Source organism: Rhinolophus sinicus, linkage group LG03 (assembly GCF_036562045.2).
Source record: "Rhinolophus sinicus isolate RSC01 linkage group LG03, ASM3656204v1, whole genome shotgun sequence".
Lineage (NCBI taxonomy): Eukaryota > Metazoa > Chordata > Mammalia > Chiroptera > Rhinolophidae > Rhinolophus > Rhinolophus sinicus.
This window is the reverse complement of record NC_133753.1, coordinates 165,263,579-165,287,010: the sequence shown is the minus strand read 5'-3', so window position 1 is coordinate 165,287,010 and position 23,432 is coordinate 165,263,579. Positions and strand designations below refer to the sequence as shown.

At 34.9% G+C, this 23,432-nt stretch overlaps 2 protein-coding genes across 4 annotated transcripts in view; one reads left to right on the top strand and one right to left on the bottom strand.

The window, feature by feature from the left end:
- Positions 1-21,417, top strand: part of MTREX (Mtr4 exosome RNA helicase) — a 77,183-nt gene extending 55,766 nt beyond the window's left edge. Inside the window, exons 22-27 of the mRNA XM_019743136.2 lie at positions 3,354-3,517; positions 7,045-7,150; positions 10,343-10,399; positions 13,249-13,411; positions 19,721-19,825; positions 21,145-21,417. Coding sequence (XP_019598695.1) covers positions 3,354-3,517; positions 7,045-7,150; positions 10,343-10,399; positions 13,249-13,411; positions 19,721-19,825; positions 21,145-21,197 — 648 coding nt within the window. The 3' untranslated portion in view covers positions 21,198-21,417. The remainder of the gene's footprint in view (positions 1-3,353; positions 3,518-7,044; positions 7,151-10,342; positions 10,400-13,248; positions 13,412-19,720; positions 19,826-21,144) is intronic.
- The window catches only part of PLPP1 (phospholipid phosphatase 1), a 76,835-nt gene continuing 74,771 nt past the window's right edge, over positions 21,369-23,432 (bottom strand). For all 3 annotated transcript variants that reach the window (XM_019743155.2, XM_019743162.2, XM_019743145.2), the window contains 2 exons: positions 22,294-22,470; positions 21,369-21,792 (listed from right to left, as the gene is read on the bottom strand). In XM_019743155.2, the coding sequence (XP_019598714.1) occupies positions 21,643-21,792; positions 22,294-22,470 (327 nt within the window). In that variant the 3' untranslated portion in view covers positions 21,369-21,642. The remainder of the gene's footprint in view (positions 21,793-22,293; positions 22,471-23,432) is intronic.

The window sequence follows — 23,432 nt, the reverse complement described above, 5'->3', positions numbered from 1 at the left end:
TTCTCTTAGGTGGAATTGGGTAGAATTTCTGGGTTATGTAGTAACTCTGTTTAACTTTTTGAGAAACTGCCAAACTGTTTTCCAAAGTGGGTGAACCACTTTACAACTTTACATTCTCACCCGCAATTTATGACAGTTCTAATTTCTCCATGTTCTCACCAGTACTTGTTATTGTCTGTGTTTTTTGTTGTAGTAGTTCAGCTCTTTACGGTAGTTAGCTGTAATCTCTAACCAGAAAAAGCATTCTTACAGCCATTCTGAATAATGAATTTAGAAAAAGCTTTTTGAAGTGAACACATTCCTTTCCACTATCTGTTTCAACTAGGATGTCTTGTACTATACAGTGTCACTTGTTCCTTGAAGTTTATAACTCCTTGCTATTATGCTTTTTCAACTTTTATTACATGTCACTTTTATCTCATTTGTCTTCCTTTCTCACAAACTAGATTTTAAGCTCCTTAGGGTCAAGTGTTTCATTTTAGCTTATTTGTACTCTCCCGTATCTCCCATAATGATCTGTCTTTATAAAGTAGATGCCTAGTATTTATTGAATAAATATATGAGTAGAAACTTCTTGACGTTATAGAGTAATGTGTTTAGTTCTAGTTTTACTCTCCCTTTCTAGATTTTTGTGAACTAACATAATGTGGCCCTGTGCCACGTGGGACACAGCAGCTGTGTTCCTGGTGAACACATTCACCGTGCTCTGGCCCACCATGAAGGTACTTCTCAAGATGAGGAAACCGGGACACAAAAAGCGTTAGTAACTTCCATAGGTATACTCAGTTATGACCGTGGACCATTGCAGCATCTCCCTCCTTGCTTCTTGTTGTTACTTCCTACATTATATAGCCACCAGAGAATCACCATGAACCATCCCACAACATGAGAACAGAGAGACTTGAGCTTGGTTCAGTGGTGATTGGAAAGCTTTCATGGCTGAGGTAGTTGGAAGCTACACAGGGGCATTATCTGAGCTACTCAAATATAACTGAAGAAGGCCCTAATGTCTGGCTGAGGGACTGGCTAAATAAACTTGTTATGCAGACTCTGCAGTACTTGGAAAAATGTTTATGCAGGTGCATTAAATGAAAAAAAGTGGAGTCTAAAATTGATGTGGACTATGATTACAATTTAGCAAAAATAAAAACATGCACCAAAAAGACTAAGGAAACCCTTAAGTGGTTGTTTCTGGGCAGTGGAAGGGTAGGGCCCCTTCTCCCCAATTGTCTATAAGGTCCTTATATTGAATTTTTAATGAAAGAAACCTATGAAGAGTTAACAATTTAGGGGAAAAAAAACACAAGTCTCTTGATTGCCTAGTGAGTGCAGGATAAATTTCACATCCCTTAGCCCTGCCTAAGAAGCCTTCAAAATCTGACCACTCAACTGTCAACATTTTAAGTGCTCACACCCTCTGACCCAGCTTTCCCACCTCTAGAAATTGAGACTGTAAAGTGAGGCAGTACAAACATGTTCTTGTAACATTGTTTGAAAAAACAATCTTAGTGTTTCATCAGTAGAGAATTAGATGTATGAATGGTGCATATCACACAATGGAAATCAACATGGCCATTAAAAAGAATGAGGTAGACTTATACGTAGTCTTTAGAAAAGAAGTCCTAATATATTCAGTGGAAAAGGAAGCTGGTCTCAGTTTTGTGGGGGGAAGCCCCGATGCCTGTGTATCCATGCATTTACAGACGTGGATGTCTGTGTACTTTTAAAATGTGTAGAAAAACATCTAGAACAGCATCCAGTAGAAATACAATGTAAGCCACATATGTAATTTAAAATTCTTTAGTAGCTACATTAACACGTTGCGTACGGATCACGAGAATCTTCACGAGGGATTTAAACCCCGCCATACGCAACGTGTTGAAAAGTGGAAAGAAACAGGTGAAATTAATTTTAATAATAGTTTGGTTTAACTCAGTAGACCCAAAATATATTTCGATAAAAATTATTGAGGAAAAAAATCTTAGTGAACTCTCTTCTCCTAACTAGCAAGCTTTATATGCCTCCATAATTAATACGGTCTTCTGCTGTCTTCATCTGAGCATTCTTAAAGAAACTTTAGAAAAACAGTTTTTTTTGGATAGGCCTGATAAATCATGCTAGGTAGCATAGGTTTGTTTAGCATAGAAAACATTGCTTCTTATCCTGAGAGCATTATGACAGCACACCTGTTCATAGAACTATAAATAATTGCTACGTGCTTGGATTCTAAAGTCTGATAGCCTGGATTTGAAACCAATCTTCATCACTCACTAACTCCGTGATCTTGACCAGTTTACTTAGCAGTCTCTCTCTGCTTCCGTTTTCTCATCTTTGTAAAATCCAGATTTAATATTAGTTACCTACCATATATGATTGCTATAAGAATTAAATGAAATAATGTAACACTGTAAATAGGGTACACAGTTGGCTATCAATGAATATGTTTCTGACTACCATAATTGGCTTTCTAATTTTTACACCTCAACTGAAGCTTAGCATATTGTCTGCAAAATTCCAGAGTCTTTGAATTTCAATTTCTCAATCCCTAAATTTTACTTCCTGTCAGTGTTTTTCTGAACTTCAGGTCTCCACTTCAGGATCCCAGTGTTTTCTTGCTATTGTGCTATCCTATTCTCATCACAGTTGAACAAATGTAATATTTACTTGATTAACTGAATTTTAAAACTCATTTATTCTAAAGGATGGCCTCAATATATATTTTTCTTTTCAGCTTTTATCTCTGTCTATAGAATAAATACCTATTCCTTCGCTAAAACCATTTCCAGCTTAAGTAGATTTGTGATGCCATTTGAGGACAGAGAAGGAACACTTCAGGGCATCATAGGTAGTCAAGAGATAAGATTCATATACCCTCATCTTTCTTTCCCTGTTCCCTAAGCTACCCCTCATGATTGTCAAATGAATCCTGTATTGGAAGAGCCTATCTTAATTTACCACTGACTTTTTCTACCTCCTGATGGTTACCTCATCTAGTTGATGGCTATCCAACTCATTCCCCTCCTTGTTTTAAGCAAGAGCCATGCTCTATTGCCCAACTTCTTTAGCTTTTCACAACTCCTAAACCTTACTCTGCCTCAAATTTTTCAGATGGACATTTTATATTTTCCATATATTTAACACTTTCGCTAGTATTTAATAACCAGATACATGTTCTTCTTGTGTAATATCCTGGGAAAGTATGAAATTCCTATATTCTGCCTCACACCATTAAAGCTTTGACAGAGAAGTATGTTGTAAAGTGTCATAAAATATTTTTTCAGGTCATAAGTAAATCCCATTTTACTTTCTTCACTTTATTATTGAACTTCCCTTTATACTTTTATCTGCCTTAGATTGCAATAGATATTAAATCTGCAAAGCGAGAACTAAAGAAAGCAAGAACAGTCCTACAAATGGACGAGCTCAGATGTCGCAAACGTGTTTTAAGGAGATTGGGATTTGCTACCTCTTCTGATGTCATAGAGATGAAAGGACGAGTGGCTTGTGAGATAAGCAGGTAAAACCTGGTTGTTCCAGTAAACTGATTATAAAATGGGATACTGTTTTTTAAATGAAGGCTATTAATCTTTTAGAAAAAAATAGCTGTCTTAAAAATTACAAAGTTTGTATAATACCTTCTATATTAAAGGCAGGTTTCGACCATGAAATTGAGAAATTAGAAAAGGAAAATTAAAAAAAAAAAAAATCTCTTGGATCCCATTAATTAACATAACATTAGCTTTTTATGTATGTGCTTTTTCTATATTTTAATGCATGTGAGATTTTTGCATAATGGTAATCTCAGTCTATACACAGTTTTGTATCTTTTTTAAAATATGAACATTTTTCCACATTGAAACTTACTCTAATAACCATTATTATCCTGTTATATGTATAGGAGATTTTATTAAAGTCTTGGGCTGCAATAGGGTATTACAGCATAGCGTCCGATAGGCCATAGCTTTAGATTGGATATAAGCTACTGTCTGTTTCAGTAATCTTTTGCCATATCAAAAATGATCTTAAAATTGAATGACATGAAACAACAACGTTCTCCCTGGTGATTTATGTGGGTCAGAAACTCAGGAAGGGCCCACTGGATGGTTCTGGCTTGTGGTCCCACATGACTGCCATCAGCCTGAAGGTATATCTTGTTTTGTCCGTAGTCATGACCATTATGTTCAGTGAGTCCATAAAAGACATTGAAAGTTTTTTTATGTACATATCGTGGCCCTAATGGACGAGGTCAGAGAAGTACAGACCTTGTATATGGTTCCAGACATTGCTGATAAAGACTTTTTCATATTCTTATTAATCATCTAGTTCAGATGTTATGAACTCAAGTGTCTGCAGGGGCCCGGCAGAGACTGGCGAACAGGACAGTTCTTGGCCACCAAAAGGGGGCAGTGAATACCCACCTCCAGTTAGTTGTTACAAAATAATGTGATAACAGAGTTTCCAATTTAGAAAAGCCAACAATCCAGAATTTTAGGTAAAATCTCTTGATTTTTAAATGTTCACAGACTAATTCAGAATCATTTTTTTAGTCACTGTGTGAGCCAAATATTTCTTCAAATTAGATTTGCCCCACAGTCTTCTAGTTTGCCTTTAGCCTCTGATAAAGTTCAGCTTTCCTACTCTATAATTAAGAAACGTAAGCACCATAAGGTTAATAATTTACCTCGTATTAAATCTAGACCACAACACTGGTTTACTGATTCATCGGCCAAAATTAATGTTATTGAAACTATTTCTTTGTGCTATTACATAGTATTTAATAATTAATATAGAAATTAATTTCTCTTAGGTATCTGCAGCTAGATTTAATCTTAGAAAAATGGTATTGATTTTATTCTAAAAAGAGAATATTTAGAGAAGTGGAGATAACATATGTCAAAGCATGTTACCTTTCCCGCAGATTTGCTTCTCACTCTGTTCTCTTATTTTGCTGAATAAAATCCAGATACTAAAGGCAAAAACTTGGGAGTCATCCTAGACTCCTTCTCTTTTCTCTCTCTTTTCATATTTTCCTGAGTAGTTTCCTCTACCTCCATGCACTTTTGACTACTCCCAGAGTATTCTTTCCAAAGCACAAATCCTTTCATGTCATTCTTTTGGTAAAAGTTTCTTGATGATTCTGTGTTGCTTTTAGAATAAATTCCATAATTTAATGTGTTCTTGCCCTTCCCTCTTTAGCCAGTCTGTTGCCACATCCCACACATTGATATTTTTCGCTTAGCATGACCTTTCTCTCACTCCCACCCCACATCCTGCTAATTCCTGCATATTTTTTCCCAAGATCTTCTGAAACTTGGTCTGAATTTCTATAATCCGATTTTAGATTCTCAACATTTTTAATATAATTGCCTGTATCAACCTCTGTTAGATCACTATCATGTGATTATTATCTTTGTTGTCTGCCTGACACATTAGACTGTAGTTCCTTGAAATAATCTTGCCTTATTTGTATTGTCTTCTTTGCTTGACTCAACTCGCAGTTTACCATCAGGAACCCAAATTTAGTTTTTAACTTTGTTTTTGAATAAACTATTTGTAAAGATTACTAGTTCATGACTTTTTTTTTTTTTAAGTCTTCCAGAAAACAAAATTTTGCTGTTTTAAAAATTTTAAAAAGAGTAACATTGTTATAATTACTGAATGGATCACTAAACCCTTTAATAAATGTAAGATACCTTATGCATCCTTGATTATGGAATTGTAGAAACACCATCTCTGTGTAGACTGTTTTAGCTTTTGTTGACACAGCTGAGAATTCAGAATTTTTCATTTTCCACCAATGATGACGAGGAGAAAAATAACCAAGAAAGATATTTTGCAATTACTGTATTACATAAATCAGAAGATAAACACAGAGACAAAAAACACCCTAGACAAAGTGATAATGGTGAACTTAATCATACAAGCAAAATCTCAGACCCTCAAACTCAAGAATCAGTGAGTTAATAAGTATATTTCTAAGGACAAAAAACAATTCTAAGATTCTTATATAACTTACTCTCTTCTGTTGAACAGTAAGGACTTATGTAATGTTGTGTGATAAGTTGGACCATCCCATTTTGTTACAAGGATTTGTAATAAGAATATTTCATATTTTATGATTTGTGCACTAAATTTTTCTTGGTAGGGTTTTTAAGTGGTCAAATACTGAAGATGGTTGTAAATATCAGGAAGGTCATAAGACACATGAAAAAATTTGTTAGACTGATTATTTTAATCTTTATAATTTGAATCTGAATGTGAAAATGTATAATTATGGAGCAAAAAAGACTTTCCTCTTCAATGAAATTATAACCTCAAAGTTTTTAAAAATATATTTTAACAATAAAGAGGAAACAAAACTAACGATTAGCTCGAAACTAAAAGAGATGTATTTAACATTTGGAGTCAGTATGTTTTGATGATGCATGTGCAAAAAGGAACAAAAGTAATGATGTTGTGCCTATTAGACATGTATTTGAAATCGGGAATCATATTCACTGCATGGATGTTGTCCAGATTCGTGGATTGATGAACAGCACTTGTTGCATTCAAAGGCCATTGCACACCTCGGTTATATACATTCTCAGCAGTACGAAACTGTGCAGTAAAATTTGTGTCTGCTATGGGTACATTCTAATTAAGATTTCTAATAAAGTTGTTTTTTTATTATCCTTTTATTTTATAAATTATTTGTAAAATAAAGTTAAAAACAAAATGGTCCTTGGATCCAGATAATAAATGGATAGTGATGACTTTTTTCTGGTATAATAATGGTTGTTTATTTCAATAAATATGTGCATTTTGGTACTTACTAGAATGGGAAATACCCATTTTAAATTTATTATTTGTATAGTACTGGTAAATATAAAGATCTGCCATTTCCTTAGTTAAATAAATCTTTTTCGCTCCTCATTGATTACTCCTTATGGTCAAATGATGCATTTTGTTAAAAACTACATCTTAAGGATGTGTGTGTACATATGTATGTTTTTATATTCTGACATTTGAAATTTATTCTCTTTGTGTTTGTGTGTGGTGGTGTAGCGCTGATGAGCTTCTTCTAACTGAGATGATGTTCAATGGCCTTTTCAATGATCTGTCTGCAGAACAGGCAACGGCACTACTGAGCTGCTTTGTGTTTCAAGAGAATGTGAGTTAATATATTTAGCACATCTTATTTATTAATTCACATATACTATAATTTTAATATGGATATTTTTAATTATAAAATATTACTTCATAGTTACATAATATGGGTAATGTTAATTAGAAATCAGTATAACTTTAACACAAATATAGTAAGATAAATACATATACGTAATTAAATGCATATTATCAGAAAGAAGAGTGAAATCAGATTTTATTTTTGAACGATCACCATTAATCAAAGTCCAGGTTTTAAATTTGTTCTGTAACTCAATGCATTGTTTGAAAGTCTGGTCTAGTAAGACAGTCCTAAAAGAAAAAGGTAAGTGAATGTGAAATTAGGCAAAATTAGTGAAAATAAAAGGGGATGGTGAGGTTGAACCTTCTTCCCAATACTGGAGAATAACTAGGAAGCCACTGATCCTACTAGAGGACATAGTCTAAATTTTCATAGGCAGGTTTTATGGTAGTGGCCAGAGATTTTCATTGCTAGTGTAGCAATATTTTTTCCATGTGAGTAATTACTTCACTTTCTCCATCTCTTGAGAAAAACAAAAAAGTGCTAGATGGAATACCACAAGAACATTAATCACCTTTCTACTTTATTCCAAAACCTCATATGATTTATTTTAAAAATGTAACGTGCATGTTTAACATTTTAAATCTTACAATTTGTCCATTGTGGATGAACTGGACAGAATAAGACAGATATTTGCCTTCTAAAAATAATTTCAATATTGCTGTCTAAATTTTTAGAGGATTTTTTTGTACCATGTGCTTTTTTTTTTTTTTTTAATTGGGAGTACCATATACTCTTAACTTTTAAGTAAATTGTGTAAAACAAATTGCTTTTTTTAGTTCTGCCATTGATCTGTTTAACTTTTAACTATACCTCTATTCATTAATCAGATAAAATACATAACTACTTTTTTAAGTAGACAGGTGCTTTTCTCTCAGCTCCCTGATTACCAATTAGAATTACAGCTATAGGGGCAATGAAAACAAATAGGACAGTAATCCAAAAACAATTTATGTTCCCCTGAGAACGCCTGCTATGCATCTATGAAGTAATTTGCACGTGAAGAATGCATTACTTTGCAAAATCTAGTCTGGTTGTTATGTAACTTAGGTTCAAAATTTTATTTCATTAATTTCCAAGGTAATTGTTAAGAATGTCAAATTTTCTTTGACCAGATCTAAGGTTTAGAGGGTGTCTGAGGATTGGTGGTCTTCTACCTGCTATGTCAAACTTTGTCTTGTGGCTAATTTCAAGCATTGTGCTTTTTTTTAAATTAATGTGGCACTGCAAAAATCCTGTCCTCCAAGAGACCAAGTTTGTTACCTCTTCAAAGGAGTTGGACTTAGCCAAAACACGACTCTTAATTAAATATTGGGGCAAGACATTACTATATGTGTTTAAGATTTGTTCAGTGAAATCACACTGTGTTATTTGTAGTGTCATCAATTCTTATGGTGGTGCCTTTCAACATCAAGGTGAAAAATTACATTAAAAGTGACATGGAATTTTTTTTGATACTTTTAAAAGAATGTTTTCTAGCCAGAAAGAAAGATAAATATAGTAAGATACTTGTTATAAATACATCGTATAGTCTGCTTGATATTCTAACTTCTATTAGAAAATGTGTTCTTTCTAAAACTATGCCCCCACTTTTTTATATCATTGAAACTAAAGACAGCATACAGTCTTTATAGGTATCAAGTAACTACACATTTATTGAGCGCCCACTGTATGCAATGCACAGATCTAGGCTCTAGAGCTAGAGCAGAAATTTTTCCCTTCATGATACTTATATGCTAGTGGATGAAGATAACAATAAAGAAATAAAATGCACACAAATTATGTCAAATCGTGGTAAGGATTGTGGAGAAAAGTGAAGCAGAGAAGGCAGATGGAAATTTCTGAGGGGATGGTGGTGTTATTTTAAATAAGGTGATTAGAAGAGGCCTCACTGATAATTTGAATTGAGGCTTTAAAGGAGAGATGAAGAAACAAACTGCACATACCTAGTGGGAGAGCATTGGCAAAAATCATACTTAGTTTACTTATATCAGGACCAGTACCTTCTACTTACAGTGACCAGGAGAGAGGAAGTGATCAGTAACTGCTGACCATAAATAGACACTGTGTCAAAGACATTTAGCACTTTTGCATTCTTTTCACTATTAACCTGAGAGGTTGAGTTCATTCTGGCATTTTGCTTTTCATCATGATTTTAACAGGAATAATATGGAACCTGGGTCATGATTTATTACATAATATATATACATGATACAAATCAAAACCAAGTCCTATGTAAATACTGATGCATAAAATAAAGGCATATCTATTGCAACTAACCAGTAATTGCTTTTTTAAAAAATTTATAATTATTTTAAATCCTGTCCCACACATGCATGCATACAATTCTAGTAATATTTTTTGTATAGTAAGACTACTTTTGTCAAAATTTGTACAAAAATAATTTCTTTTTTCTAATCACAAGCCTGTAGATTTTTAGGATCTGACTTTATTTCTTTTTGACAGGGTAAGAAACCAACACAGAATTCAAGCAGTTTGTCTAAGTTCATTTGGCTAGTTAGTAATAGACTTGAACTCCTATTGTTCTAGTTGAGAAATTGACAAACTTTTCACTAGTGGGAAAGCAATATTAAGAATACAAACTCAGATTAAAATTTTAACTGTCTTATACATTGTTAGAGAGCTAGAAATACCTGGGTAAAAAAATTGAGGACATGTTTTTAATGTTCTTTATCACAAATTTTCAGTTTCCACAGATTGAGAGTTACCTAGAAGCCAAAACTGTTTGATAGTCAAACTATGATAAAAGAGTTTATAATAATTTTGATGTAACTAAACTACTATGCATGTTCACAGTATTTGCTCTCCCTCAGTTCCATTTATGGTTACAGAAAATAGCTAGTTGAGCACACTTTGCCAATTTAGCAGAGAACTATTTTCCTCTGAAATATAATAGAATATTATAATTTAGGTTGAGAGGAGTGGTATTTTTATGTACGTAAACTGAGAGTTGATTAGAAACTAAATACTTATGTCTAAAGTTTTATAATTTGATATTAATGGATATCATAAAAACTTTGTTTTGTTAAAGCAGGTAGTATGTATGTATGGCATTTTAATTTAGGTTTTTTACATCTAATCTTCATTTTCTTTTAGTCTAGTGAGATGCCCAAATTAACAGAGCAATTAGCAGGACCGCTTCGTCAAATGCAGGTAATATTTTTTCTGAACTACATATTTGATGAATAGTATATTGTAAGATAAACATTTTTAAGTCTAATCATAGTATTTATCAACAGAGACAGCTTCTTTCAGGATTAAAGATGTCATTTGATGTTAGTCATGTCATTTAATGCTATTTATAGCATATACATTTGTGATTTTATGTTAATAATTAAACATTCTCCCCCACCAATGTAATAAATTGTATACAGTTGCTTTGAGTGCACATAATGTGGATAGGCTATACTAACAAGTCAATGCCTGCATTGTTTTCCTTGGGATTAAGAATGGCATCTTGATGGACTAGGATTTTATTCATTTTTCCATTCTAGTTTAGAACAAAGTTTTAAAATATTCTTTATTCTAAGAACATATTTATCACTGGGTCCTCAAAGCCATAGACGCTATAGTAATTAATTTGTCTTACTATTTTCTTAGGATGAACTCATTTTGTCTGCCTTTTCAACATTATGCAGAAAGATAGGGGAAGATGAACTTTTAAGACATTGAAAGAGGAATGAAAAATGAATCATAACATAAGTCCCCTTGAATGGAACATTTAGCGTCCCTTAGTATTACTAAGAAATTTAAAATTCCAGAACCACAGAAATCCTTATAGGCAAAGGTGCTTTTTTGTTTTTTGGTTTTTTTGTTTTTTGTTTTTTTTTAATTAAAATTTATTGCAGTTACAATTGTTAGTAAAGTTACATAGGTTTCAGGTGTACAGTTCTGTACGACATCATCTATATATCACATTGTGTGTTCACCACCCAGAGTCAGTTCTCCTTCCATCACCATCTATTTGATCTCTTACCCTCATCTACCACCCCCCTACCCCCCTTACCTCTGGTAACCACTAAACTATTGTCTGTGTCTGAGTTTTTGTTTCTTCATTAGTTTGTCTTGTTCCTTGGTTGTTTTCAGTTTTATATCCCACATATCAGTGAAATCATATGGTTCTCAACTTTTTCTGTCTGACTTATTTCGCTTAGCATAATAATCTCAGGATCCATCCATGTAGTCGCAAATGGCACTATTTCATCTTTTCTTCTGGCAGAATAATATTCCATTGTGTATATATACCACATCTTCTTTATCCAATCTATCGAAGGACACTTCAGTTGTTTCCACATCTTGGCCATCATAAATAAAGCTGCAATGAACATCGGAGCACATATATCTTTACAGATAAATGTTTTCAGATTTTTTCGGTAGATTTTTTGCTGGGTCATATGGTCATGCTATTTTTAATTTTTTGAGGAATCTCCACACTGCCTTCCATAGCGGTTGCACCAATCTGCATTCCCACCAACAGTGTATGAGGGTTCCTTTTTCTCCAACACTTGTTACTATTTGTCTTGACGATAGCCATTCTAGCTGGTGTGAGGTCATATCTCATTGTGGTTTTTATTTGCATTTCTCTAATAATTAGTGATGTTGAGCATTTTTTTGTATGTCTATTGGCCATTTGTATGTCCTCTTTGGAGAAATGTCTATTCAGGTCCTCTGCCCATTTTTTAATTTTGGATTGTTTTTTTGTTGTTGAGTTGTATGAGTTCCTTATATTATTTTGGATATTAACCCCTTATTTGAGACATTGTTTGCAAACATCTTCTCCCATTCGGTTAGTTGCCTCTTTGTTTTGTTGATGGTTTATTTTGCTGTGCAGACGCTTTTTAGTTCGATGCAGTCCCATTCGTTTATTTTAGCTTTTACTTCCCTTGCCTTTGAGGTCAAATTCATAAAATCCTCTTTGAACCCAAGGTCCATAAGTTTAGTACCTATGTTTTCTTTTATGCAGTTTATTGTTTCAGGTCTTCTGTTTAGGTCTTTAATCCATTTTGAGTTAATTTTGGTACATGCTGACAGCAGTCTTGTTTCATTCTTTTGCACGTGGCTTTCCAATTCTCCCAGTTCCAGCACCATTTATTAAAGAGGCTGTCTTTTCTCCATTGTATGTTTTTGGCTTCTTTGTCAAAAATTATCTGTCCATATTTATGTGGATTTATTTCTGGGTTTTCAGTTCTATTCCATTGGTCTGTGTGTGTGTTTTTCTGCCAATACAATACTGTTTTGATTGTTGTTGCCCTGTAGTATACACTGAAGTCAGGGAGTGTGATATTTCCAGCATTGTACTTTTTTCTTAGGATTTCTTTGGCTATTTGGGGTCTTTTGTGGTTCCATACAAAAAAATCTGATGATGTTTTTGTTTCATTTATCTAAAAAATGCCATTAGGATTTTGATGGGGATTGCATTAAATCTGTATATTGCTTTGGGTAATATGGCCATTTTAACTGTGTTGATTCTTTCAGCCCATGAACAAACGGAATGTCTTTCCATTTTTTTATGTCTTCTGGTGAAGCTGTTTTTGATCGTTTAGATTACCAAGGAGAAAAGAAAGGATCTGATTTCTCATTGTGGGAAAAGAAAATACTCAGATTTACATTTTTTAAGCATTGGTGGGGGGAAAGCATCATTTTGCCATAATATTTGTGTTTCTCTAAATCTGTTTTGTTACTGTTTTTATTAATGAAACAATTAGAGATTAGTTAAATGCTACTCTTGGATAATTTTAATGAAGAGTTTCTGTTTTTTGAAGTAAAGGTATAACTGGGTGAAAATCATGATCCTGACATATTTTTCTTAATTACTTCAACATAAGGGGGGAACTTTGCTGTTCACTTACAATGGAAAAGGCATTGTGACTCCTTAGAAGCAGAATATCCAAATTGTACGAGTATTAATAGGAAAGAAAAAGGGACCTTGTGGAATACTAAAGAAAAAAGTGATATGGGAGATCATAAGTAAGAAATTTTAAGTATATCTTTTATCTTCAAAGGAATGTGCTAAACGAATTGCAAAAGTTTCAGCAGAAGCCAAATTGGAAATTGATGAGGAATCTTACCTAAGCTCATTCAAACCTCACTTAATGGATGTGGTATATACCTGGGCAACTGGAGCTACCTTTGCCCATATCTGCAAAATGACAGATGTCTTTGAAGGTATGGTTACATTTTGTATACATGCATTTCCTTTTGATATTTCCTAGGTACATACATATACGTACTTAAGATGACATTGTTTTAACTAAAAATGAATAATATATTATTTTTAATTTTGGTAACAAAATGGAATCTTCTGCCTATGTAGATCAAAAATATTCTCCACAAATCCTTTGTGTTATTTATTTAATAAGCATAGTCTGCTTGTTAGAAATTCCTTAGGAAACTATTTTAACAGTTTGTAATTCTATGCCAGGTAAACAGATGATGTTGGTAAGTCATATTTGGGTATTTTTACTTTTTGGTTTTGTTCTCTTGGTAATAGCTTAATGGCTTCCTATATAATTCCACTGAAAAATAACAGAGTTGAAAATGTTGTTCATCATTGCATTTCAAATAACAAATGTTGCTTCAGTCAAACTTTTACTGACTGACATGAAACAGATTAGTGAGTAGAATTTTAAAAGACTGGAAAATAACTAAAGAGAAATTTTAAATGAAAAAATAAAGTCAAAGGGAATCTATAAGAAGTAATTATAAGTGAATTGTAGGAAGCAAAAAATAAGCATAGTAAAGAAAACCATATTTAGAAATTGTATTCATTCCAAAAAGGTTGGCTTAAGTACATATTTATAGTGCTGAGTTATATTTATAAAATAAGATATTTACATTGAACTTTCTTAGAAATGAAAATAAATGAACTTGGACTTCATAGAGATTATTATAAGAATATTTTTTAAATTACTATTGTTTATAGATCTATTTTGAGAAAAATTGTATTTTTAACACACCCAATATTATATGCTTTTTAATTGGTATTAAAGACTGACAGATTACTGAGTTTATTAATCATTGATTTTTATGATGCATAGGTTAAACATCTCTGCAACAGAGTACTAAAATGTTCAACTATTGGCCTTTACTCCATTATATTAACGTTGAAATTAACACACGCAAGATTTTAAGTGTTATAGTTTATTGCATGTTATTTTTTTTATTATGGTATGCTGTTTTAGTCCTTTCCCTAAAGTTTATTTCTAAGCTGCCGTTAAATGATCTTTTAGCAATATGGTCCCAAAATCTGCATCTGAACATTGTGTTCTGTTACTGGTAAGATCATAAGTAGCTACTTTGTACCAGGCATTATGCTAATAATAAGCACTTTATTTAATTTAGATCTAATCACCAACATAGAAACTCAGGGTAGATATTTCCACTTTGCGCAAGGAGATAGTTTTTAAAAAGTAAATTATTTGGCCAAGGTCATGGAAGTATAGTACGTGATAGCACTGTGATTTGATCCCTGGCCTCTGTGACTACAAGTCACATGGTAGTTGATAACTTCATCTAAGCACCATAGTACCTTATTCTTGAATTTTGGATAACCTAGAGACTTCTTAAATCCCAACCTAGATTATACCATCTCCATCCACTGGAAATTCATGCCTGTAGGAATGGTACGGTCTGTAATATAGTTCATGGTAGGTAGTAACATTTGAGGATATGAGAAGAGGGAAGCATGACATACTCAACTCACATGAGAGCATTGCATAACACCGGAATCCAGGTAAATTTGTGACAGCTTGTGTGTTTCAGAGGCGCATAGGCAATCAAATACAGCGCCACCACTCTTCAGTTCAACATCTTTTTGAAACATAAGGGAAACTTATGACTGTTTTATGCCTAAATAATTCCAAAACTTGTTAATACATAATAGCTCATGTTTATATAATATCTACTTCTCTGAAAAGTCAAACACAATGACATAAAACAATGGTGGTTCATAGGGGAGAACAGTTTTTGTTTTGTTTTTAAGAAAAAATCAAGGGCAAACAGACCTGGAAATCTAGGGAACCCCATAAAATTGTTTTTGTGTATTATTTTCCTGTTTTTTGCACTTAAGTGGAAAATTTATCACAGTATGGAAGATCAATCTTAAACTGCTAAAACTGAAGACAGTTTGTAGTTCCACCCTTAGGAGTTGACCTTTTCCATAGCATATTAGCATTCCTGAAATCTATTTTGCTCTCTTTCAATTCCTTGGGACCATTTTTACATCACAGTTTGCTTGAGAAATCTAAGTTTGAAAATTTGAGGAATTCACTTTATAACTATAACTTGAAATTTGGTCTAACATCAGTTTTCATGTATTTGGGTTCTGGGTGCCATTATATCAATCAAACTTTTCCTAAAATTGGGATAGACCTGTATATTAACTCTTAAAAATGAAACATGTAATTAAACAGGAAAAAAACAAACAACTGAGAACCTTGCTTTACTAGGATAGTATTTCCTTTTTCCAATGTACTGTGTCTCCCCCACCCATCCCACCCCCCTTTTTTTTTTTACCATGTTATTATTTAGTTCTTCCATTTCAGAATATCCATTCTCTCCTCATCTTGTAATTGTACATTCTTTATATAATTGGAAAAATACTGTAATCAAAGCACGAGCCCACAGTAGTGTATTTTTACAGGCAGAAAATGACTACATTGCAACTTTTTAATGTGCTGTGCTCAAACCGTATTTGTTTCTAATTAGATTCTTAATTTTCTTTTGTGTGAAAATAAAAAGGTCTGATCATATCATCATGTGATGAGCCTCAGAAATAGTTTTAAGTATTTTTCAGACATTAACTGGGGTTACTTAACATAATGACGAACACCATGTGTCTGGGGGATGTCTGATGCAAGAGAAGAGTTTATACTGGGATTCAGTTGAGGAATTCTGAAGATTTCATATAAATATTTCCTCTGTTATCACCCTGGGGAAAAAAAATGATAGCATGTAGTTGTTTATTTCCATCAAACTAAATTTGAATAACAATTTAAAAAGTATTTGTAGGGGTTAATGCCTGTGGTTTCAGTCTACTCATCCATGTAGTAGATGCATTGTAACCCAGACAGCGACCATTACTATTTATAAGTCTATATAAAAACAACACTGTACTCTTCACAACACATAAAGAACTTGCTTTCCACTTAGCACATATCATCAGGAAAGCTCCTGTGGCAAATTATTACTTGAAACTGTTTACTGCACTTCAGCCTGCCATAGATTTTTTGAGCAGTTCTGTGTAGTGCATTCCCACACTCTGCGTGTACTACATACTCTTCTTAAATGCCTTTCATCCGACATACAAGTAGTTTTACCCTTCCTTAGGACAGGGTACACCAATGTCATTAGGGATTTTCCAGTGGATTTGTTTTTCAGAAATACTTTGGCTAAAAATGATGGGTAATATTTTATTAATATGTATCATTTCTGTGTTTAAATTTTACTACTAAATGACCTTGGAATAAGTACCTAACACTTAGTCATTTGATGAGTAATGACTGAGACCCTAGTGGGGTCGGACACTGTGCTGGGTGCAGTGGGAGCAGAGAGCCGCTGCCCTCCAGAAAGGGTTCAGCCTAAGCTGGGATTTAGTGGTGAATAGTTGCAGGAAAATGTATTTGTGATCCTAACAACCTCAGGCCAAAACCATTTAAATCACCTAGATAAGAGTATTAAATCAGATTTGGGACATGAACTATGGTGAACCACTTTGGGGGACGCTGGAAAGCTGGAGGTGGAAATACTGTTCGGAGAAATGTGTTGCTTTCTATCCTCAATGAGAACAATGCTGTTTTGTTCAATAACCAGATGAGCCTAATGTTTACAAAATTGCCCTTAAAGCATGTGTGCCCAAATGTCCATCAGTGGGTGAATAAATTGTGTCATATCCATTCAAAGGAACAGCATTCAGCTAGAAAAAGGAATGAAGTGCTGATAGTGCTAAAACATGGATATGAACTTGAGAACATATTAAGGTTCTAAGGGAAAGAAGGCAGACACAAAGGCCACCTATTGTACAGTGATTATGGTCGTATAACTCCGAATATAGTAAAAACCACTGAATTGTACACTTAATTAAAAGGGTGAATTTTGTTATGTGAATTATATCTCACTGTGGGTTCTTCAGAATGATAATGTAATCCTGAGTATAAAAAAAGGTCTGTGACACTGAATTGTATACTTTAAAGTGGTGAGTTTCATGTGTATTTTACCACATTTTTTTTTAAAGGCAGTGATTAGTAAGAATTCAAGTTTATTTTCTAAAACTCTGGCAAGCCCAGAAAAAAATATTGGTAACAAATTATTACCTTAGTGTGTTTGTTTCTTGTGAGGGTGATACCCTGGGGTCATGGCTTTGTAGCTTTTGTGTGGCACTTCATCTAGCTGGTCCTGATGGATGTGGCAGAATGATTTCCAAAGCTGGGAATAAGGAGAACCCTTGGACTAGAGAGAACTGTAGTAGGTAGGAAATATGCTGGATAATTCACTCGTTCGCAGCTGTTTTCATTCATCCTTGTGGGGAGTAGCCTTGATGCTGAGGCTCCTGGGGCGGTGTGCACACATGAGGACACACACGGTGATTTGATGAGACACTGTAGCCAGTAGCCACAGCCATTGTATGTGCAACCCTGTACCTCCTGGCCTCATTTTATTAATTGTTCTCATGTCATCTGAAAGTGGAACTAAATTTTCCAGAACTTGGCGTGTTAACATAGTGTGACATGGCAATGCTCCCTGGCTCAGATGTGCATTTACTTGCTTTCGTTTATAGCTTATCGTAGCAGTTTATTTCATACGGTTTGGCCTCTGATAACTTTTGCAGACTCTGATTATTAACAGGAGTTACTCAGTTTGTAAAAATACCAAAACAGTATCACGTTATCTATAGTATTTCCTGGTAGACATTTGAAGTCAGCAAAACTGTGAGAGGGGGCACCTCAGTCTTCGATGCCTTATATAGCAGAAGACATTGGGTAGAATTTCATTTCAATTTTGAATGACCTGTGAGAATCTACTATGTTCCTTGTTTACAGTGCTATATACAGAGGGTGCCAAAAAAATATACACATTTTAAGAAATGAAAAAAACTATTAAAATTATAATATATACCAATAACAAAAGGTGACTACAAGTCATGTATATATGTATTTTTGGCACTCACGGTATTTACATTTTTAGCTACTACCTAATTTGTCTTTGAACAGAAGTATTTGGAAAATAAATATTTAATATCTGGTTGCATAGGTAATATATATAATTAACTCCTCCATTCCTAACTCCCACCCTCTCTCTTCTATCTCAAAAGTTACTGTAACTGGATTTCCTTTCAGTGCAAAGCAGTATTGGAGCCCAGCATTCCTAACAGCTAAGAACAGAAGTAACATATACAGCCAACATTTATTGAGCTTCTATTGAGTTGTTGACACTTGTTAAGCATTTTTTACATATATTCATTTATTTCTCACAATAATCCATGAAGTGCTGATTCCCCTTGAGCACATGGGAACATAATGTGGAGGGCATTAAAAGGTGAAAAGGAACCCTTGACACTGTGTAATGTGTGTTAGAAGAACTTGGTAAATGTTAATGAATTATTCCAGTGTTGCAGGGACTTAATGAGGACCTGAAGTGTGAGTTCACAGCTCGCCTTATCAGAGAGACTGACACTCCTAATGTATGTCACATATTCAAGTCCTGAGAGTTTTCAGCTTGGGCAGGTAGCACCTAAGAGAAAGGATCCCAGGCCCCTCCTTGCTCAAGTCTGATAGAAGAGAAACTGTTTACAGCTTCACATTTGATACAAACATTTGTCTCAGAAGGCGTCAAGTCCAATGGGAAGAGGCTTATCTCTTTTTCGCTTCCTTGAGGACACACTGTGTGAAGAAAGCGCTGATGAAAGAGTCTATTTAAAGTCAAGAAGAATGAATAATTGCACCTTTCAAATGACAAATCTGATCCTGTTACTCCCCTGCTTAAAAATCTCCTGTTGCATTTTCTTCACAGGGTGGTATCCAAGTGCCTCAGTAGGCCAGGCTCCTCGGGGTCCTGGGATAAGTGCAGTTTGCAGGCTTTTCTGTACTGCCTCAGTGATCTTCCCTTGTCCGCCTGACAGACGCCTCTTCGTCCTTACAGATGGGTTATATTGCTGGCCTTTACCCAAAGTTGCTCTCCTCTGCTCCCAGGGCATTTTGTTTACTTAACCTCTATAAGAGCAAGTGTGAACACATTATAATAAAGCCATGACTCTTTCTACCATTAGTCCTGTCAAGGATGGGAATTAAATTTTTCATCTTTGTGCCCTTCCTAGTGCCTAGGAGGCAGCCAGTCAAGTTTGCTAGCAGATTTGCTCTGTGGGAAGTCCCTGAAAGTACTATCAGTTAATTCGTGTTTTCCTGCCTTGCCTCTTAACAGAAGTTCTGCTATTCCTGATTATTTCCATTTTACAAGTGATTTGTTTCCTTTTCTGTCCAGGCAGCATAATACGTTGTATGAGGCGCCTGGAAGAACTGCTTAGACAAATGTGTCAAGCAGCAAAAGCCATTGGAAACACTGAGCTGGAAAATAAATTTGCAGAAGGTCAGTATCCATTCCATAAGTGTTTCTCTAATAACTGGCGAATCTTGTGAGACCGGAGCTCTTGACCACAATGTCGGAGGACATTTTCAATTGTTTGGATTGCAATGGAGGGCCATCTAGTAGTGTTTAAATAACATTTTAGAGTGTCTGGGGAGAAGTTTTGAGATTTTATATATATGTATTTACAAATATTTATTGGGCACTATATGCCAGGCATTGTTCTAAGCACTAGGGGATACAGCAGTGAACAAAAAGACACAAATCCCTGCCTTCATGGAACTTACATTCTAGCACAGGAGATAGATAATAAGTCAACAATTAAAATATATCAGATAGTGATAAATCTACAGAAAAAAACAGATAATAGGGAACTGGGGGGCTAGATGAGATGGTCTAAGAGCCCCCTCGGCGAGTGGATTTGGGCCCTTCATTCAGGCTTGATAGACTTGAATAACGAGGCCAGTGAGCAAGGAGGCAGAGGAAGCAAGGAGCATAGTAGTAGGGGTTGGAGAACCATGAAATAATTGCGTAGCCCCCAACCCTCTGCTTTTTCCTTTGAAATGACTGGAGGTTTAGATCACAAGAGTGGTGTGCTCTGACTGGGTTTTACAAGGCAGTTCTTGCTGTTGCATTATAGGCAAGTCTATAGAGTAGCAAGGTGGAAGCAGGGAAGACCAGATCAAGAAAGGAGAGCTGGACCAAGGTGGTAGTCGTGGGAGGCGGTGTTAAAACATGTTTGGGAATAGTTTCACACCATCTGAATACTGGCCAGGTGAAGGACTGAGTTAGAGCATCAGACATTAGCAGCAGCCATAGTGTTGCTCCCAGACAGCCCTAGTGATTTCTGCTGACAACTTAGTGTCCTTAGAAATTTGCAAAATCTCGCTTATGTTTCCATTGATAGAGGCAGGCTGATTTAATCATTGACTTAATCATTTAGTCTAGTTATGTAAAAACTCTTTAAATAAAAATTTATGGTTGTCCTTACTCCAGAAAAAATTTCACATGGGAACTGAAAATGTGTCTTCAGGTTGAAAGTTCTTTTTTTTTTTTTTTTTAAATAGTTTTACCAACACACACATACGTATGTATGTACTTTATAGTCGACGTCCCTAAACGGGTCTGGTTTCTAAGTTTCCTGCCTCTCAGAGATGGCTGTGAACTCTTCTAGGTATCTTTCAGAGCAACAAGATGTTGTATTTTCCAGGTTGATCTCACCAATTTAATCGGGACTGTTGTACTGTCTTGACAACCCCAGTAGAGGGGAATTATGTTCTTTGTAGTCTTGAAAGTCTAAATCATATTTTCTCCTCTCTTAGGAATCACCAAAATCAAGAGAGATATTGTGTTTGCTGCCAGCCTTTACTTGTAGTCATCTAAAGGAATGTAGGATTTTAAATTGTTCACCACCTGTCTGCAGTTGACTACAAATGCTTACAAGTATTGACTTGGTTCTCCCATCTTACAACAGTTGTCCTCCTAAATATCATTCGTATTAAAATGTTTATGAAGCATCATTCTAAGAAAGCATATTACATACACATTTGTATATAAGCATTACATTTTTTTAATAAAAATGTACAGGTGGGGTATTGTTTTAGTGAAAGGCTTGAATTTTTTTCATGAACTTAGAGCTATTAGATAACTGTTGTGTTAAATGTATCTATATACACACAGGTAAAGTGGGCATCCAAGGTTTAGCAGCAGCAGTCCTTAAAGGCTTGTACACCAGCAAGAAAGACACATCTTCTTGCCTTCAGGTTGCAATCATTTTCCTTTAGAAAGCAGGCCAGGTTCATCTGGGTATTCTGTCACCTTCATGGTTGGTGATTGTTCCGATAGTGATTCCCCGTTGTCGTTGTCGTCGTCGTTGTCGGTGTTTCGTGCAGAGTTGTATGAGAATCCTCCTCTTTTCTTTCTTTAAAAGGAGAGTTTCTCTCCTTGAAGAAATCTGATACATACACAGCCTGTATAGAACAGATTATAGTTAGAATGGGACAAGGTATTTAACAATATAATATAAAGTTGCAATAAGCAGTTTGCAAAAATAAACAAAAGGATATATATTATCTGGTACGGGGTACAGTTAAGGATACAAAAAATTAGTGGCTAACAGGAATTTTTGTTAAAAGGGATTCTTCCAAATTGAGAGCTGCTTTGTTATGTCTTGGGCAAGTAGCTTCACCCTGCCAGCACTTAAGAGTTCTCCTTCATGTCAATTAATTTTTTTGTTTCATTACCAAAAAAGAAAACTGTTTATAGTCAGAGCCTTTGTAACTTTTGTGAAGGGTAATCTAGTTTTTATCTGCTGTCTATCCTAAGATGACTTAACAACATTTGAGTTCTTATCTAGTACCAATTATAGGGCCACATGCTTTGCTTTTGCAGTTTTCTAACTGGGACATTTTTTTCTACTTATCCAAGTGTTTATCAGTATCAAGATGTAGGCTGCTGCCTTGTATACTTACAACTAATATTGCAACCAGAGCTCCTTGAATGAGTCCAGTCAACACATCACTCCAGTGGTGTTTGTAATCAGACACTCGAGAAAGGCCCACGTAAATGGATACAGCAACAAGACCAAATTGCAGGGTGGGGCGTAAGAGTCTTGCCCAGTCTGCCTTCATTCTGGCTTGAAGATAAAGCTAATAGTAAAGATAAGAAATAATCAGAGTATTATTTATTATATATGGAATAGAGCTTTAGGCAAGCATTTCTTGTACTCAAGCACCTGAAAAGTTAATTCTTTTAAGCAAAATAAAACAAAAAAACTATTGCCTCAGTAACTTCTGTTTAGGAGAATTTACCTATCCAACTAGACCACGTTTCAAATTTTAAACAAGGGAAGGGTTTCCTTGTTTGTGACATTTTAGGATTTCAGGGACAGTTCCTCCCCTTCTAACCTGTGTTATAATTCTCATTCAAAGTCATTAGTCTTGGGACAAGACTAGCATTCTCAGCACAGGCTGCCCTCACCCTGGCCCAGGCTGTGTGTTTTCTGCCCAGCCTATCTAGTGACTTAAGTTTGCTTAATGCGCTCAGTTTACACACGCGCCCCAGCCTATCTAGTGACTTAAGTTTGCTTAATGCGCTCAGTTTACACACGCGCGCTCCGCTAGCCTCAAATTACTTAACAGGGCAACTGAGACCAAATAATCTGTATTTATAAGTAAATACAATAATCTGCCTGAAAAATATAGGTTGTAGGTTAGTCCTTGCCCTGCAAAGCAGTCTCTTCTTTCAGTAGCACTTGTACCTTTCTAAATTCTGTGACTTTTATTTACACTAATAAGACCTGAGAATTTCCCGTTTTTTCCATGTCAGCCTGCCTTTGACTTTGGGTGCATCCTTAAAGACTGATGTAGAAGGAATTTGGATAGTTTTCCTGTGAATTCCTTTTAGCAAATCTAGTGTCATTTAAAAAAAAAATTTTTTTTAACCTAATAATTTCCAGCCAGTAAGAATGTAGTTTTTAACATTCGTTTTTAAAATTCTGTTCAATAATTTACGACTTATACTTAATGCATTCCTCACAAAACAATTTATGTGGCTGTGCCCATTGGCACTGCCTTTTTAAAATAGATACACAAGTCCATTCCCAGTTCTT